The 16,247-nt window shown below is 39.3% G+C and overlaps 1 protein-coding gene across 1 annotated transcript in view; it reads right to left on the bottom strand.

Moving 5' to 3' along the window:
* Nucleotides 1-16,247, bottom strand: part of NAALADL2 (N-acetylated alpha-linked acidic dipeptidase like 2) — a 438,547-nt gene that overhangs the window by 62,852 nt on the left and 359,448 nt on the right. Inside the window, exon 13 of the mRNA XM_066193760.1 lies at nucleotides 8,212-8,358. Coding sequence (XP_066049857.1) covers nucleotides 8,212-8,358 — 147 coding nt within the window. The remainder of the gene's footprint in view (nucleotides 1-8,211; nucleotides 8,359-16,247) is intronic.

Raw genomic sequence — 16,247 nt, 5'->3', positions numbered from 1 at the left:
GAAAGCAGAATCAGCAGTTTAGGTAGGAGTGGCCCAAGTCAGAAATCTGGAACCTGACAGAGGATCTTCCCCAAGTTTCAGAACCTAGAAACAGGAGGCTCAGTAAGATTCAGTACATCTCAGAGAGAACAGCTTTTCTTGGATGTGTTGTGTGAAGGCTGAAAGAACATTTTGTAACCTTTTATGATCAGTTGTGAGCATTCAAATACCGCAGAAACATGAAGTTCCAGGAAGATCATCCTAACAATGTGCTGCTGCTGGAAGTCATGAATCCCAGTCACAACGTCTTTCACAATCAAAGATTGTCAATGCTTTTATTTCACTGATTCAATGCTTTCTATTTCCCACTTTTGTTTTTAGTGCTCAAAAGAAGAAAATTACTACACGGAATGCAGAGAGCTAATGTTAGACACTAGACAGATGTTGTGTAGGTGGGAGGCTCATCACCTTGCAGTAAGAATAAAAATCGTCCTTTGCTAATAGTAATAATGTCTTCGAGACAATATTTATTTATCAGAAGACTTATTAACCAGTTCTTCAGTGTCCATGATAAGATATATCAAATATTGCAAATTTTATCAGCAAGAATGCATCACTGACCCAAACCACACCTCTTTGGTTGTCCAGTGACCTTGATTTTTCCCCTCAAAAGACAAAACTGAGTGTCACACTACCAATATCTATCGGCTCAAAACAAATTTTGATACTTATTCCAGATATTCTATGAGAAGATTTTAGTTGGTCAGTTGAATTCAGCCACTGAGAAGGACAGTGGTAAAACATTACCATGAATGCAACAGGCCATTTAATTCTCTGGGAAGAACAGAGAATTCAGTGACATCTGTCCTTAGATAATACATATTTTCAGTGACTAGATGCTCCAAACAGAAGCAATTAATTGGTGTCTAAACAGATTTTGCACATATCCCATTGATCCTGTGAACTCCCAGGCTGTCTTTCTTCCATTGACTTCCAACAATCCTCAGCCAATTCCAAGACTCTGAGAGAATCTGCAAGGACACAGCTCACAGAAACAACATGTACTCATGCAGTGTGAATGAATGCTGAAAAAGCTGTGTGATTTTGATACCATAAGGCAAGTTTACACGGAGCTTTTTACCCTTCTGGATGCACTGTGTGACGTTTGGGACATCAAAGCACGAGGATTTGTGAGGCCAGACGGAAATTTTTGGAGCAGAGTAATGTATCCAAACTGATGAGGACGTCATCAGTTTCGCTAGCACTAGTGCAATAACAAAGATGCTCTTCCATGAAATTAAGTAGCTAAATATTCATATTATTCAATAAAACAACTCAAGCAATCAACTGAACATCAAATACATTTTGTCTTGTAAAACACCGAGTCATTAACCTTAACAATTTCACCATGCTCTTACTACCAAATTCAACTCAATTAGCGTCCAAATGAACAGATGGACTAATGAATTAATGAATTATTGGTGAGTACTACGCTAACCCCTGACTGACCTGAGAAATTAGAAAACACTCATTTATGCTAGAGACAGAAAAAACACATAGGTCAGGAAAAAATCTGGAATAAAGGAAAGCATAGCTACTATAAAGACAGCATAATCCATGAGTGAGAAAGGCAGCTGTGGTTTGGACCCACAGGTAGTCCCAAGGCTGCCCGCTGGGGACTCCTGGAATTATTCCTTGTTACACGCCGGCAGCTCACTGCTGGTCCACAAACACAAACGAAACCTCTCTTCACCTTGACACAACCAACTCCCACTGCTGCACCTTGCTGCCCATGAAGTCCACAGTTAATAAACTCTCTCAGCAGCAACTCCAACAGCATCAAACTCTCCAGAGGCAGCTCAGAAAAGGGAATCCTGTGTTCCCAAGCAACCGTCCCGAGGCTGATACACATTTGCTCCTCTGCAAAGACTTTCTGGTATACTAAGCACACTGGTACTTTGATTCTTTCATACAGGCATGAAACATCTCCAGTAACTCCCCACGGGCAACTACCAGCTGTGTTATTTCCGTAAAAAATTTAACATGTATCAGGGAGAACAGAGCAGTAAAACAGGGAATGAGGGGAACCATGCAGAGCTGTATTTTGAGATGGAAAAGCTACCGAACCGCAGACCATCACAGCAACACACTGCCATTATGCAAACTCCCTCCTAGTCTAGATGCAAGAGGAGAAACATGGCTTCTGTTCAGGGTAAGAATCCCCCTGGAATAACAGACTCAGACAGCCAGTGCTAAAGCTCTTCCAAGGGCACTCACACAAATGCCACAGGCCCTCAAGTTCTCTGCTGAGCAGCTAAGGCTGAATTCAGCACATTGTGTCTTTGCATGTGGTCCGCCCTGATCCCTCTAAGAAAATTATGCTGTGATGCTTCTAATGGAATTTCTTGATAAATATACTTGGCTCTGATAAATTAATTGGTACTGGGCGACACTAATCAAGGAGGACATAAATAATAATGTAAGATAAACAGCAGAACATTTACAAGAAGGGTCTGGTCAGCTGTAGATAATCCAGGCAGTCACTCAGGAATCTCAAGACTATGTACATGGCTGTACTAACTCCTTCCTGGCTGGAAAGGGACTGGAGGACACACCAGAAGTAAAGGAGAAAATCATCTGGCTATGGAGCAACAATGAGATTAATGCTGTGACTCCAGATGGTGAGATAACTGCATTAAGAATATAGAGCTCCAGAACTTCAGAACATAAACGTGGGTTGACTTTATGCACTGGAACTGTTTGAGCAGTGATTACATTACTGATAGAAAACCAGGTCTCAGTAGAGCAGGTCAGACTACTCAAGTTTGCTTTCAAGGTGCACACACAGGTACAAAGTTGTATTTGTGGAGATGAAACTACACCACAGGTTTTGTTTCTTTCCACAAAGTCACGTTGATGATACATATACAGATGCATTTAAAAACAAAATGTGTTTGGGGTTCAAACACCAGTTTCCTGTTCATTTTAGAGCAGACCCAAGGCAGATGCACTGAAGAACATTCCAAGCTGCCTAAGCCCTCCCTCTACACCAACATAAGCACACCAAAGAGACAAAAGCAGCTTGCAACATGAGTTATTTTCTTGTAAACTAGACCCTAAGTTCTCTCCATCAAGGACAGTTCCTGTTTCTTCTCTCGTAACAAAGAAATCTTAGAAAGCTTTGGAGTTCTTTTGAGAGAAGTGCATGATATGTCAGTCTAAGCATGTAAATACTGAAATCAAGACACTGAGGTAAGTTTCCCCAAAGTGATAAAAAGGAAGAAAAGAGGGCAGGACAGGGTGGGAGGGAGGATGCAGAGGCTGATGGTAAAAACAACTGAGAAGCCACATTCACTGAAGAGTTAAGATTTAGTGCCCTCTGTTTTACACCAGTGTGGGCGAAAATCACTCTTAAGGGTCCTAATGAAAGTTGAAAGTTACCTTCAGAAAGTTATGCATATTTCAACAGAAATAAAAATCATTATGCATTCTCTCTAAAGAGGATACAATCTCAAACTGTCAAAATTCTAAACTCGTCTACATATATTACATACAAATGCCTTCTATAAAGAAACCTCTTTTCATTTTTCTTCTAAATTAGTTTAGTGGTCCATGGTATTACACTACCTTGGTCTAGCCTGTGAATAATGTGACAGGTAATTTTTATACTTCTTGCCTGTACTTAAGTTTGAGTGAAGATACGGAAAACAACTTTTATGATCTAGGTGTAAAAGTAAATGTTCTGTGAGTTCCGCATACCCAAACGTGGACATCTACTAGGAAATGTTTCATGATGATTATGTGTCCATCAATAAAAAACAACAGTAAGAAAAAAAGAGTAGATTGTTCATTTTTTTAAAGTAATGTGCATGTGTAGCAGGTTTTTTCCCAAACAAAGTGATAACGCTAATGTTGATGTAACCTACCACATTATCACAGGTTCTGTGTTATCAGATAGAAATCATTCTGTAACAGGATGCACTGAGAAGGATGAATGATATGCAGATAACATCGGAAATCGTCCAACTATAATTTTAAAAAATGGATTTCTCATGAAACTGTTGACTGCAATGACACAGAAATGGATGGTAACAGTCAATTAATTTCCATCTTGAAAAAAGCTCAAAATACACACTCCTGTACCAGCTCAAGTTTGCAAGGGATGGTGCTCAAAATGCTGAATTACAGTGCTGAACAAACAATCAAATCTCCGACTGAAACCCTGGAAAACCCAGCTTACGCTTTCTCTACTACCCAAACATTAGGCAGCCACAGCAAGGCTCGTTTTCTCAGTCTCTGTGATCACTTGTGGTCCAGGACTTCAGCAGCTGTGCCATAAACTGTGCTAGGAAAGAAGTCATCAAAAGAAATTAACTTTTAACTAAGGGGTTGGACCTTTTCCCTTCAGGGAAGAAGCCCAGTACTACCCAAACACAGATCTTTTAAAAAATACTTTTCCCTGTCCCCTTCCATGAAAGACAAAAGGCCATCAGAATGTTGAGTCTAGCAGAGTAAATCACACTTTAAGGTGCTCCATCAAGAGGAAAATTAAACACAAAATTACGGAGATGATGCTCATACAAAAAGAAAAACAATGCAAATCTTAAGGAAATAAGGGAGAGAAGTATGAGAAACAAGGCGAGCTATAAGTGATAGGGCAGTATTTTCTTTACACAGACACACAATCCATGTACAGTCATTAAAAGATGAGAACTGTCATGAGTCCAGACAGAAACCGAGTGCATGTCCTTGAGATCATACACCACCAAACCCAGTGTTTTCAGAGTTATTCCTATTTTACAATCAGATAACCAAGAGCTGAGCTTCAGTCATGTAAAAAAAAATATTTTTTTTACAAAATTAAAACACCAGAGATGAGGAATTTATATCTAAGACACCAAGCAGAGCTGTGATGAACAGGCATTTTAGCCTGTTACATGCATGTATTTTCTATTATGGAGGACATGTACGTATTCTACCTGTTACATCATTTTTGGGTTTGAAAATACACTGTTATATGAACAGGACTAATATTTTCAAGAGCACAGAAATAGTCCACACTTGGGAGAAAAAAAAATCAGAATGTACTCACCTGTTCCATGTTATTATTTCTGATGTACCAGTGCTCATGCAATCGAGTTATTTGACTGATATTCAGCTTTTATGCAGCACAGAGAGTGACTAAGACAAATCTTTGATTTAACAGCTCTCTTAGTTTATGCTACTCTTCCCTGTCGCTGTAAAGATAACTGAATATGTTCCTAACACTATTCTGTGCTGAGGTGAGGACTAAGAGACTAATCATGGCTTTCAGCAGCAGAGAAACTGTTTTAAAGCCAACGTTAAGGTTTCTCTCTGGAGACTCTCCACAGTCACTTGGATGCACACTAATCATTATCTTGAATAGCGTAAGTCCTCCTGAAAGCAAAATAACCAGCAGTATTAGGAAAATCTGATCAGCTTGTCACCCAGCACATTACAAATCAGGATTTGACCCTCATGTGGAGGAAAAAGCCAGCGCACCAGAGGAAAGGAGGAGAAGAAGGCTTTCTTCAGCTACTGCAAGAGAACCCTTGGAAACTGGGGCAATGTGATGGTTTTTTCTACTTGAGAAATTCTTCCAAGTTTACTTACTTTGAGACTAAAATTCTGCATGTTTTCTGCATTATTTCTGCCGAATAAATGAGCTTCATTTCACCCGGTGCACTTTTACAGCAGTGGCTGAATTCTCAGGATGCACTTTACTGGCTCACAGACCCAACCATTTGCCAGGCAGATTTAACCTCCCCGAGGCTGTGGTTTCACTGTATTATGTAATTCCAAGCCAGACAGTTTTACTTACTCTTCTGGCCTGAATGTTTCCTCTTACAACTTTTATTTCCTCGTATTTACTTCTCAGGTTGCTGTCAATGAAAGGCTTTTATAACCTCCCCTCTGTGGACTGGCATGGCTCTGGCCGTGTAAGAAATGCATTTCTAAAGCTGACCTGGAGCTGCTGCTCTGGAGGAAAAGAATACAAGCACAGGTCTTGGGCTTTTTAACTCTAAACCAGTTTTTCTCAGCTGCGGAACAGCATCAGTTTTACCTGACACTGGCTGATGGGTGGGTACAATAAACAACTGATGCACATTCCAAAGAAAGAGTGATTCCTAAGCAGGCCACAGCAGTGAAAGAGAGTGAAGAGGAAACCGACTTGGCAAAATGATAGCCTACAAAAGCACATCAAAACAGTCAATTTCTGAACCTGTCTGCCCAAATCTTGTTTTGCAGTGAAGCTGACAAAGCTGAGGCATAGTTAAAAATGCTGGATGGAAACAAACAAGCAAAAATCCCTCCCTGCAAACCAACAGATTTTTATCAGCCCCAAACCTGCCTAACAGAAATCCCTACAGTGTTTATTGATAAGGCTGTCAACACAGAGCACTTTGTCTGCCTTATAATATCTGTCAATAAGCAGAATCCACAAAAAACAATGGTAAAAACCAGTAAAGGATAAACAGATTGCTTGTCTGATAGAACACAGGAGAGGCAATGAGCTTATCTTCTGGAGGACTGTTAACAACCCGAACAATAAATAACAAAGATATGGCAAATAATCCAAACTTAATCATTCTGTGTAACTTCACTTGTAGGGAAAAATTCCATCCTCTTGCCAAGAGAAATTTACACGTTTTGCCAAGCAGATTTATTTCTCACATAAAACAGACCTCATGGGGTCAAGGTCTCCTACAGTCTGAGAAGTGCAGTATGTCTACTTCAAGACTGCAGATTACACTTTCCAAGTTTATTTCTAGGAAATTTTTTTTTCAAGAAGGACAAAAGCTGCATTTTTAACAAAGAACCAAATTTAGAGTGTCATGTTTAAGCAAATGTAGAAATATTGTCTTTTATGATTTCAATTAAATTGATGAGAGACAAAAATGCACATTTACAAGGTTAACTGAACATGAAGAATAACTTTGGATTAAAGTAGACAAGAGCCAAGGGAACCTTCAGTGTTCGTATTGCAAATGTTGCTGGGAAATACTTACTATTCTGATACACTGAACTTTGCAGATTCTTTCTCATGCTCTATAGGTTGTAAATGCACATATCTTGAATGAAATCTGTGTCTAACAGCTGCCAAGTGACAACAAAAAATTCCTCTGGACCATGAGCCTTCCACAAACATTGCACTCACACATCCTCTGCCTTCACATTTTCCTTACAGCCTTTTACCTGGGGTTTAATCTGAAAAAGAAAACTTTGCCTGATAGGTGCCATGATGTTCAGAAACAGAAGTCTCCTTATTCATATAAATTCTTGACTTAATCTCTATTTTAATCTACACGACACGACAGCAACGCTCCCGATCTGGCACATCCCCACTCTGTTTTGAGCATGTGAAAGAAAAGCATATTAGCACGCAGTGTCAGGAAACACTCCCGCTCAAACCCAGCCCCAGCCTTGCTCCTCAGCTTGGAAAGATGTGCACAGAGGAGATGAGCACAGTCAAGGGAAGAGAGAAGAGAAATGAGGAGAATATGAAGTCAGTGCATCATTACATTTGCATGAAAACACACACCTCCTGCCTACTGTGTCTTGAAATAGCTAATGCCAGACTTCCTGATCCTCAGCTCACCAACTGAGGGTGAGTTTGAGATGTTCAGCTGCAAATAAATTACAGTAGCGAAGGTGGAGGACGGACAAACCCTCCTAACAATTTATTTGTGTCCAATTCCAACCTGAAATCCAAGCAGCATAAAATGCCTCTTCCTTCCACCTACCCTGCAGAGGATGATGGTCTGAAATAAAACGTGGTGTCTGGAAGACTCCAATCAAGCATACAGACCTTTACCAGCAATGTTTATCCTAGAGAATTTGATTTTTCTCGTGGTATGAAAATGGATACAGAGTTTATTTTGAAGATTGTCACATTCTACCGTGCAGTAAAAAAACACACATTGATACCTGTTTTCTCTATGTTGAAAAGAGTCTGAGAAGTTGGGTTAGATAATATGTAGCCTATAAAACTATCAGCAAAATTAACATTTTAAACATAACATCCTTCAATGTGTAACTGTTTCTTTCAACACCATATCCCTACAAAGCCAGTCACTTTGAAGCTCTGTGGTAATCCTCTGAAGACCTACAAAAATGCACTTAGAGGAGACAAATTTCCACTACAACGGGATATAACCTGAGAAAACATCATTCTATCTTCCTGCTACTTTCAGTTTCAGTCACAGCTACCTGTGATGCTTTGATGTCCTCATAGGAAAACTGCGTGGCAGGTACTCCGAGGTGGTTGATGAAATAATCTGAGTCTCCCTGGATCTGCACAGAACTCACATTGGATCCTGGACATCTAGCCTTTTCCACGCAGTTGAAGCTCTGGCTCTGAAAAAAAACCAAACACAAATCAAAGCTCTACTTAATTATTTGCAGTCAGACTCTTGAAGACTTGTAGCAAAATCTCATCTAAACAGCGTTCTTTGGGTTGAAGCATCTTCAACAGGGCAGAGAGTGAAGTTTTGCTGCAACACGGCTGAGTCATTCAGAGGACAAGGAAATTCTTATCTGAGATGGCAGGAGAGGCAAGAGAAGAATTAAGGCACATGGAATGTCTCATGCTGGCCAGAAGACTAGAAGGCATCACGGCGCCTTTTGGAAGATTTTGAGATCTTTAATGGCTCCAAAGGAATCAGTTTTTTATTCAGTTAATAGCATGCTCTGCCACAACAACAAGCTGAATGAAATTATCATATTCAATCCACGACATGTCCGTGAAATGCTGGCAATTTCAAGAATTTCCCACAATTGCAAAGTAGGGGTTTAAGAAAAAAACAGAATTAAAAGGCTAAAGATACATAATACACATCTTCTGTGTAAGTAATACACATTTCCTCTGTAGGTTTCTTAAAACAATTCTAGTCAGTGAAATCTTCATATTTCTAAGTATTTAATGGTGTAATCTTAGCAACAGAACTGTAATAAACATGGAAACTGGAAATCAAGCCCAGACTGAGCGCTGCATACTTGTGTAGCTTTTAAATCTATCTGGTAATTAAACATTTAATAAACAGTAGGCGTGAAGGCTTTCAACATCTATTACAGCAAATAAGCTACTTTGGTTTCTTTTCAAGAATATTAGGAAGTTGAAGTACTGGAGATTATTTGTATTTAGCTAACAGTTTATATAGTATAACATAACTTCCTCACCTCTACCTACAAAATTACAGGCTTTCTAAAAGAATAGCCCAAGATTGGTTCTACTTTAACAGGAAAATACAGCAAATTCTGTGTATTAAAGTCTCCGAGGTTATCAGGAAAATGTTAGACAGAGACAAATCTTGGTATTTTCCCCTTTCAAAATTAGCATAATTCTTGCTTCACAGTTTCATTTCAGCGCTATGAAGAATGCAATTGTGTATTACACAGTTGCAATAAAGGCTGCAGAGCCCCACAGAAAACTATTTTAAAATACCTTCAAGAAATAGCTTCCATTTCATAAGTAATTTTGAAAGGTGGTTGTATTACTCATTTTTTTTATCAGTGAAGCATTTCTGCTCCTGCCATTCTTTCACACATTCACAGTTGTTCAAGGTCTGTCCAAAAAGTTCTACTGAAAATTGCTGAAACCCAAACAAATTCATTGGAAAAGGTGTTTTTAATAACCACACTTGTATCTCCTACAGTTTCTCCCACTCAAACCCACCACATAGCACACATCCAGGCAAAAAAAAAAAAAAAATTATGATTTCATGCATACACCTGTGTACAAGATCCACAGCTCCTCCCAGGAATCGTAAGGCATTTAAGGATCACCCAGTGGTCTACACTGCAGCATAGATCAATCTCTCCTCATTTCATTCTGCCCACCACAGTTGGTCAAGTTTCATGAATGACGAGTAGCCTGTTCTTCCTTTAATGTTTAAAGGCTCACTGAATGATGTGAAATTGTGAAATACAGCTTTTGACAGTTAATTCTGAATATCCACCCACCCCTATTTCTACCAGCCTACCAGGCGCTGAAGAGAAGTCTTCCTACAGCAACCATGAAATTTAGTTTTTCTTATGCATGAAAGTTTATATATGAAATGTTTACAGCTTTGGTTAAGAGGACGATAAAATATGGTGGTTTGGGGGTTTTTATCACCATCCTTGACGGTATAGGATTAATATTTTTATGACAGCAATGTTCAATTCAATAGTACAGCATTTTAAGAGTTTAACTGCTTTATTCCACTCGCACTGTTCTGACACACAAGCCCAACAATAAATATTAAACCCAGCACCAATACAGGAGAATGCTTTACATGCACGATGCTGTGCTCTTCCAATCTGTTTTTATTGTTATGCAGACCCCACAACACCAGCATTCTTCAACTCCTTGGTAACAACTGCAAAGTTCATACAGTGTGTTTTTTGCATTCCTTAAACAAATGAAATGTCTCCCCAGCCTAATGGACTTAAATGTTCTACAATTAATAAAACTAATAAAATTAATCTTAAAAAAAGATCTTTAAAAATCTATCTAGAATAAACTATCAGCAACACACAACTAACTCCCTGTTGTAGAGTAGCCAAACTACATTTCTTCAGCTGGTTAACCTTACAGGAAAAGCACAGGCTGGCTGTATTCGGAGCACTCAGCTGCTCAGGCTGGGCTCCTCTGTGTCCGTCAAGCCCTTCCTTCAGACTGGAGGCAAACCAAGCCCCTGCTGAGCCGGGAACCAAGGAGTGCTTTGTGCCACTGCAAGCATTCACACTCCATTCCTAATCAAAGAATTTCGTTTCTCTGGAGCTCATTTTGGGCTTTAGCACCGTCTTACAGGTTTATGTTACGAATTTGAGAAAATTAAGAGTACCATATGGGCACATATACGTTTAATTTGGGTTAATGTCCTAAAAAAGCCCTGACACATCTGAAGTACAATGAAGTGGGACTCCATTGCAGATCTTATTAGTTAGTTCTGGTTACTTCTTCTCCTTACTTGACTCCAGCTTAACTTAAAACATTACCACCTATTGAAAATGGATTAAAACATCTAAAGAGCTTTCAACAGGGCAAGGAAAAAACGAACAGTTACTCTCAAATCATGTTAGTGATCCCAGCTTCAGAAGTGCAACAAGGAAGCTTATTCTTCATGAACAATCAATCTCTATTTCTGAGCTGAATCACCACCTGTGTCAGGGACTGGTGCAATTAAGGACCTGAGGTATAAGAGACCATCTAGGATGAAGTAAAACTGTCCAAAGAAAGAGCTACAGAAGTTATTTAATTCCTTACAGACCTTGTAAAAATGCAGAAAGCAAGAGATTAGCATCTTTATTACTGTAAATATGTAAATTAACAGCAACAGGTAGTAAAGGCCAGAGAAGCTGCACAGCAAAGGACTCACAGGTCTGTGTCTCTCATCTATAAACACCTGCTACACTCTGGCAAACAGATCATTAGAGGCAGAAGGCTTGTTGGTTCTTAAAAAAATATTAATAGGTGACTGCCAAAGGCTATTGAAAAAACCCCCATGGAGTTCCTGGGAATTGCATTAATTCTATGGCAGGCATCCCTCTGTCTTCTCCCAGCTGACTGTCAGGTTTGGCTATAAACATCCTGTTCTGCTCTTTTTTGATTGATTACACATATTGCTATTAGAGCAATTCAACTCTTCATGAAATTATTAGGGAGATTTAATATGGCATTCTGCCCTATAGACCCCAAAGTGCTTTTTAAACCAACTAAAGGCAAGCAAGGTACCTAACATTTTGTTTCTGTCTTGCCCAATATCACAGAGCAAACCAACCACATAAAAATGCATAGCATTTCCCCAGTTTTGAGCCTTATTAAACTGGCATGATTCAAGTATGTGCATAAAAATAATTCTAAACTATATTCACTCATTCCTTCTCTGTGTAAGAAAAGAAAATCTAAATATGCTGGTGGTAATTAATATGCTACAGAGAGAGAGTAGTTGTGGTTTAAATAGCCTGAATGTTACACACCACTGATGTGATGTATTTGCCTATTTATACAACGCAATCATCTGATTACCTGATTAAAGCTACACCAAGAAATCTTATGAGGTAGAGTGACTACCTTGCTGCATTTAATTAATGTTATATTAAGACTGAAGTAATTCATTAAAAATTAATAAAATGTTGGTTCCATAGTTTCTTTGCAATTTTTCCATCCCGCTTAGACATATTTTCATTTGAACATGTATGAAGCCTTGCTGAAATTATCCAAAATCTTAACATTATTTAATGACCTTTAAGGGCAACATGAAGACTCTGGTGAAATTCTGTAGCACAGCAAAATCAGTCACGGAAAAAAGAAATTTAAATCTCAGGAACTGCCCCTAGTTTGGGTTCTTCAGGACCAGCACAGTAAAGTGAGAGATGTTCCTTGCACACACACACACACACACACACATAATCCACTGAGAGGAACTTGTCAGCAGGGAAATACAACTCCCTCAAGAATTGTGTTTATGGAAAGTCATCAGGGACAAGGAATTCAGCATCATCTGAACCCCTCTGATCCTCCGGGGCAGTGCTGGTGATTCTCAGGCAGATCACACCAACCCCAGGGATCACCATCAGACACTTCGAATTTCCCCACCACCAAAGAACTGTGTGCTCACAAAAACAGCACACCTGGAAATGCCAAGAGTAAACAGGTTTTTTAGGCTGTGCAGGAAGCTAGAACTGCATTTGCACAAGAGTGAAACCTGCCTTTCAGATGAACCTCATGGCTTTAAAATAATTGTTCTTCCAAAAAGCCTGCAGGTGTTCTGCATGACAGAGAAGGCTTTTTTCACCCAGAAGAAACTGAAACTGGTGACAAACACAATCCTTTCAAAAGGTCAGGGTAAACCAAGATTAGCCAAGTCCCAGTTTAGATATTGTATTCAGATTTCTACTGAACCAAGGAAAAGAAAGTTTACCTAAGCAACGCAAGCTGCCAAAAATAAAACTACAATTCTACCTTTCAAAGCCACTTCTGCATTTCAATGGTGACTTGCTTAAAAAATGGGAAATTACATTACCAGTGGTTATAAAACAAAGCATGGAAAAATAGCTATGCTTGGAACAAAATATTTAAATATATTGTTGTAAGTTGTACTACTTTGCAAACTGGAGTGATTTTTTATTTTGTTTACAGCTAGAAAGCAGGAGACAAACTTAATCCTGTGATTCTTGTTCAAGGCCTTGGTTTCTGTTAAAAAGTATTTGCATACTTTTAAATATTTGTCTTATTTTTTAAAAAACCATGACCATCAGTGTAAAGTCTTTATAATAAATGGTACCTCACAGGACTAAATCACATTTTAGATGCAAAATTTACATCAAACTGGTAGAAAAGACAAAGGCAGGGTAGTAAAAAACTATCTAGTGTAAATTTAATTTTCTACCCTGCACTTTTTCTACATTTAACTTTATCTACTGACAGTCTTTCTCTGATTCCTGATGCCTGTTACATGATTCAGAATTACATTTATCCTTCCTAAAACAAAATTGAAGTCCCATGCCTCATTGAGTCAGATGTACCTGTAGCCAACATTCAGTACAAACTGCTAGGAATTTTAATGGCTTTTTTTAAGGAAGGTAAAAATCAAGTAAGTATGTTCCCATTTGATAAGAGAATTTCAGAGCAATCAAATATTTAAAGCTAAAATTACGTAGCATGAATTATACAAGTGCCAAGACTGCAATGGGAATGCCATCAGCAGTTCCGGGTATCTCAGTACCTTAAAAATAAAGAGTTATAAAAATTAAGAAAAAAAATAAAATTGAGAAACTGTTGCACATGCCTGTGGAAGCTGTTTCTCCAAAGTCTGCACTTACCCCAGAAAATACTGCATTAGAACTTCTTCCATATTTTTTCATCAGCACATGAGAAGGCAAAGTCTCCAACACTTTGGGTAAAGTGACTTTAAAGACTGAATTTCCATGACCACAGGCTCAGCCCCTCTATTCAGTGAGCTACATTTATTGGTGAAAAATTTCAGGAAACTGCTAAAAATTGTATTCCATTTACTATGTCCATTCTATTACAATGGACAACCCAGAAAATACTGCATTAAGAGGGAACCTGTCTCCACACCCAACACCCAAAACTGTGGATGCTTTAATCCTCTAGGGCTAATGCTTTTTGATCTAGTTTTGTATACAAATGACTTTTGAGCATGCAATGGTTGCCTTTGTAATTGAAGGATGCAGTCAATCTGTTTTTTGATAAAGTAAAAAGTAGAACTCTCCTGGACTTAACAGTGCTCAAGTTTTTTCTTGCTGTTATTCAGTAGCAGGGACACTGGTCAGTGTTACTTGTCACATATATACTGTGAAACCTAGGTTTAATAAAATGAAAATTACTTGGGTCTAGTATAAAACACTAATAATCTGGGACTTGATAAGAACTGCAGGACTTCCCCAAATGTTTTGTGCCTTTGTTTGTTGCTAATGTAAAAGCACTGCTTCAGTGGGTAAAAGGGTTTGACAACAAGGCCTCATTTTCGTAAGGTTGATATTTTGTACTCCAAGCCGTGGCTTGTAAATCATTTTAAATGCCTGGAGCCATTCTCATTCTGCAATATGTAGAGTCAGAAAGACTGTGAACACATTTTGGTGTAGTCTAGCTTTGTGATGATCAGGTTCTGCCATACTACTCATTTTAGGGGCACATCATTCAAACCCTCCAAATGGATATTAAATAATTCATACCAGTGAGATGGCAGCCTTGCTTCTCCACACCCCAGAGGAGAAAAAAAAGAAGAAAGATGTTACTTAGCACTCTGAAGGGGACAGATATGCACACTCACTCTATTCTTTGAAGAGTTACATTTCAGGATCTCCGAAGTATCCCAAACAGGTCAGGCACAGGGAGGTTGGATGTCACATGAATATGCAGCATCGTTTTGCCCACTGGTCTTCGATACCTCAGCACAAAGAGAAGAAACTGGGAGGGGAAACTTCCACGACATACTTTCCAGTAAAAGTGAATTAAGGCTCACCTGGTAAAGCCAACCATGAAAGTGAATTTATGGGGTTTTTAATGACCAGTAGTACTCCCCTCACTACGCACAGCACACACCTGCAGGAGCCATGGTTCTCATTTAGGCAACCAAACAGCTCAAACTACCCCAGAACTCCCTCCTTCTCCTGGAAAACAAAACAAACTCAAACCACACCTCGCACAGGGCAAACTCTGTGCTCGTATGGCAGCACCCAACGTTAGAAACCAGGCCCACAGCTGGGTGTAACATGGGTACTACAGTGTGCAACTGCTCTGATTTACATTTCCCCAACTATCAGCATTCCTGTGTCACACTTCCTGAGCTACACAGGACTCAGGATCTGGGGCACTTCTACCAGAAATGTTTGCCAGCACTACATCCCAAGCAGCACCACTTGCCAACGTGCACATCAGCTCAGCAGACATCCCTCATGAGTTTCACTAGGAAAATCCACGTTTCACTAGGAAAAAATACAGGAAAATCATTGATCCTTGTCCTACAAGTCAACGTATTACACACCTCATATTTCCTGCTCCTCCACACCCATTCCTAATATCCAATACTTCATCAGCTCCTTTAAGAGGTCTCAGAATCCTATGGAATCATCCTGCACATCTCTAACAACGCACACAGAGGTTGGACAGACCCCAACACCACATTACCCAGGTAAGAGGTGACACAGACATAAACAACCGTGGCGTAGCCAGTGCAACAGTCAGGTTTCTTAAACTGAGGGAGAAATTTGCCATCAAAATCTCTGACTTGATTACTGCAAGCGAAGACCAAATTTCAGTTGCAATAGACACAAAGGAAGAAACATTTTTATGGCACAGAACACCAAAAATCAGCAATTCTTTGGAAAAACTCTCCTGACACATTGGTAAACTACGGCAAGTCTTCCCTCATGGCACCAGCCTGGGAGAAGCCCAAAGAAATTTACTGCTGACAAAGCTTTACCTTGCCCTGAAACCTGAAACTTCTTAATAGCCACTGTGCATGAACAGATCACCCCCTTGAAGCCACACACACAAAACCTATTTTTCAGTCTTTGAAATGGAAAGCCACTCCCGCCACTCCATACAGACCATGAAGGTCAACAAACCACCATCATATTTCTCATATAAAACACCTCTTCTGGACTTCAATGGGAATTGAGCAAATGGTATAATAACAGCATTTGCACTTAAGGTATCAAGTATCTGTAGAAATTGAATTTTTCAGGAAGATAATCACAAAGCAGATTTATTAAAGTGTGTCAGCACAGCAAAT

The sequence above is a fragment of the Chamaea fasciata genome, unplaced genomic scaffold (genome assembly GCF_029207755.1).
Source record: "Chamaea fasciata isolate MVZ Bird 193981 ecotype frontalis unplaced genomic scaffold, bChaFas1.0.hap1 SCAF_11, whole genome shotgun sequence".
In the NCBI taxonomy this organism is placed as follows: Eukaryota; Metazoa; Chordata; class Aves; order Passeriformes; family Sylviidae; genus Chamaea; species Chamaea fasciata.
The sequence above is the reverse complement of the archived record's forward strand: the minus strand, read 5'-3'. Positions and strand labels throughout refer to the sequence as shown.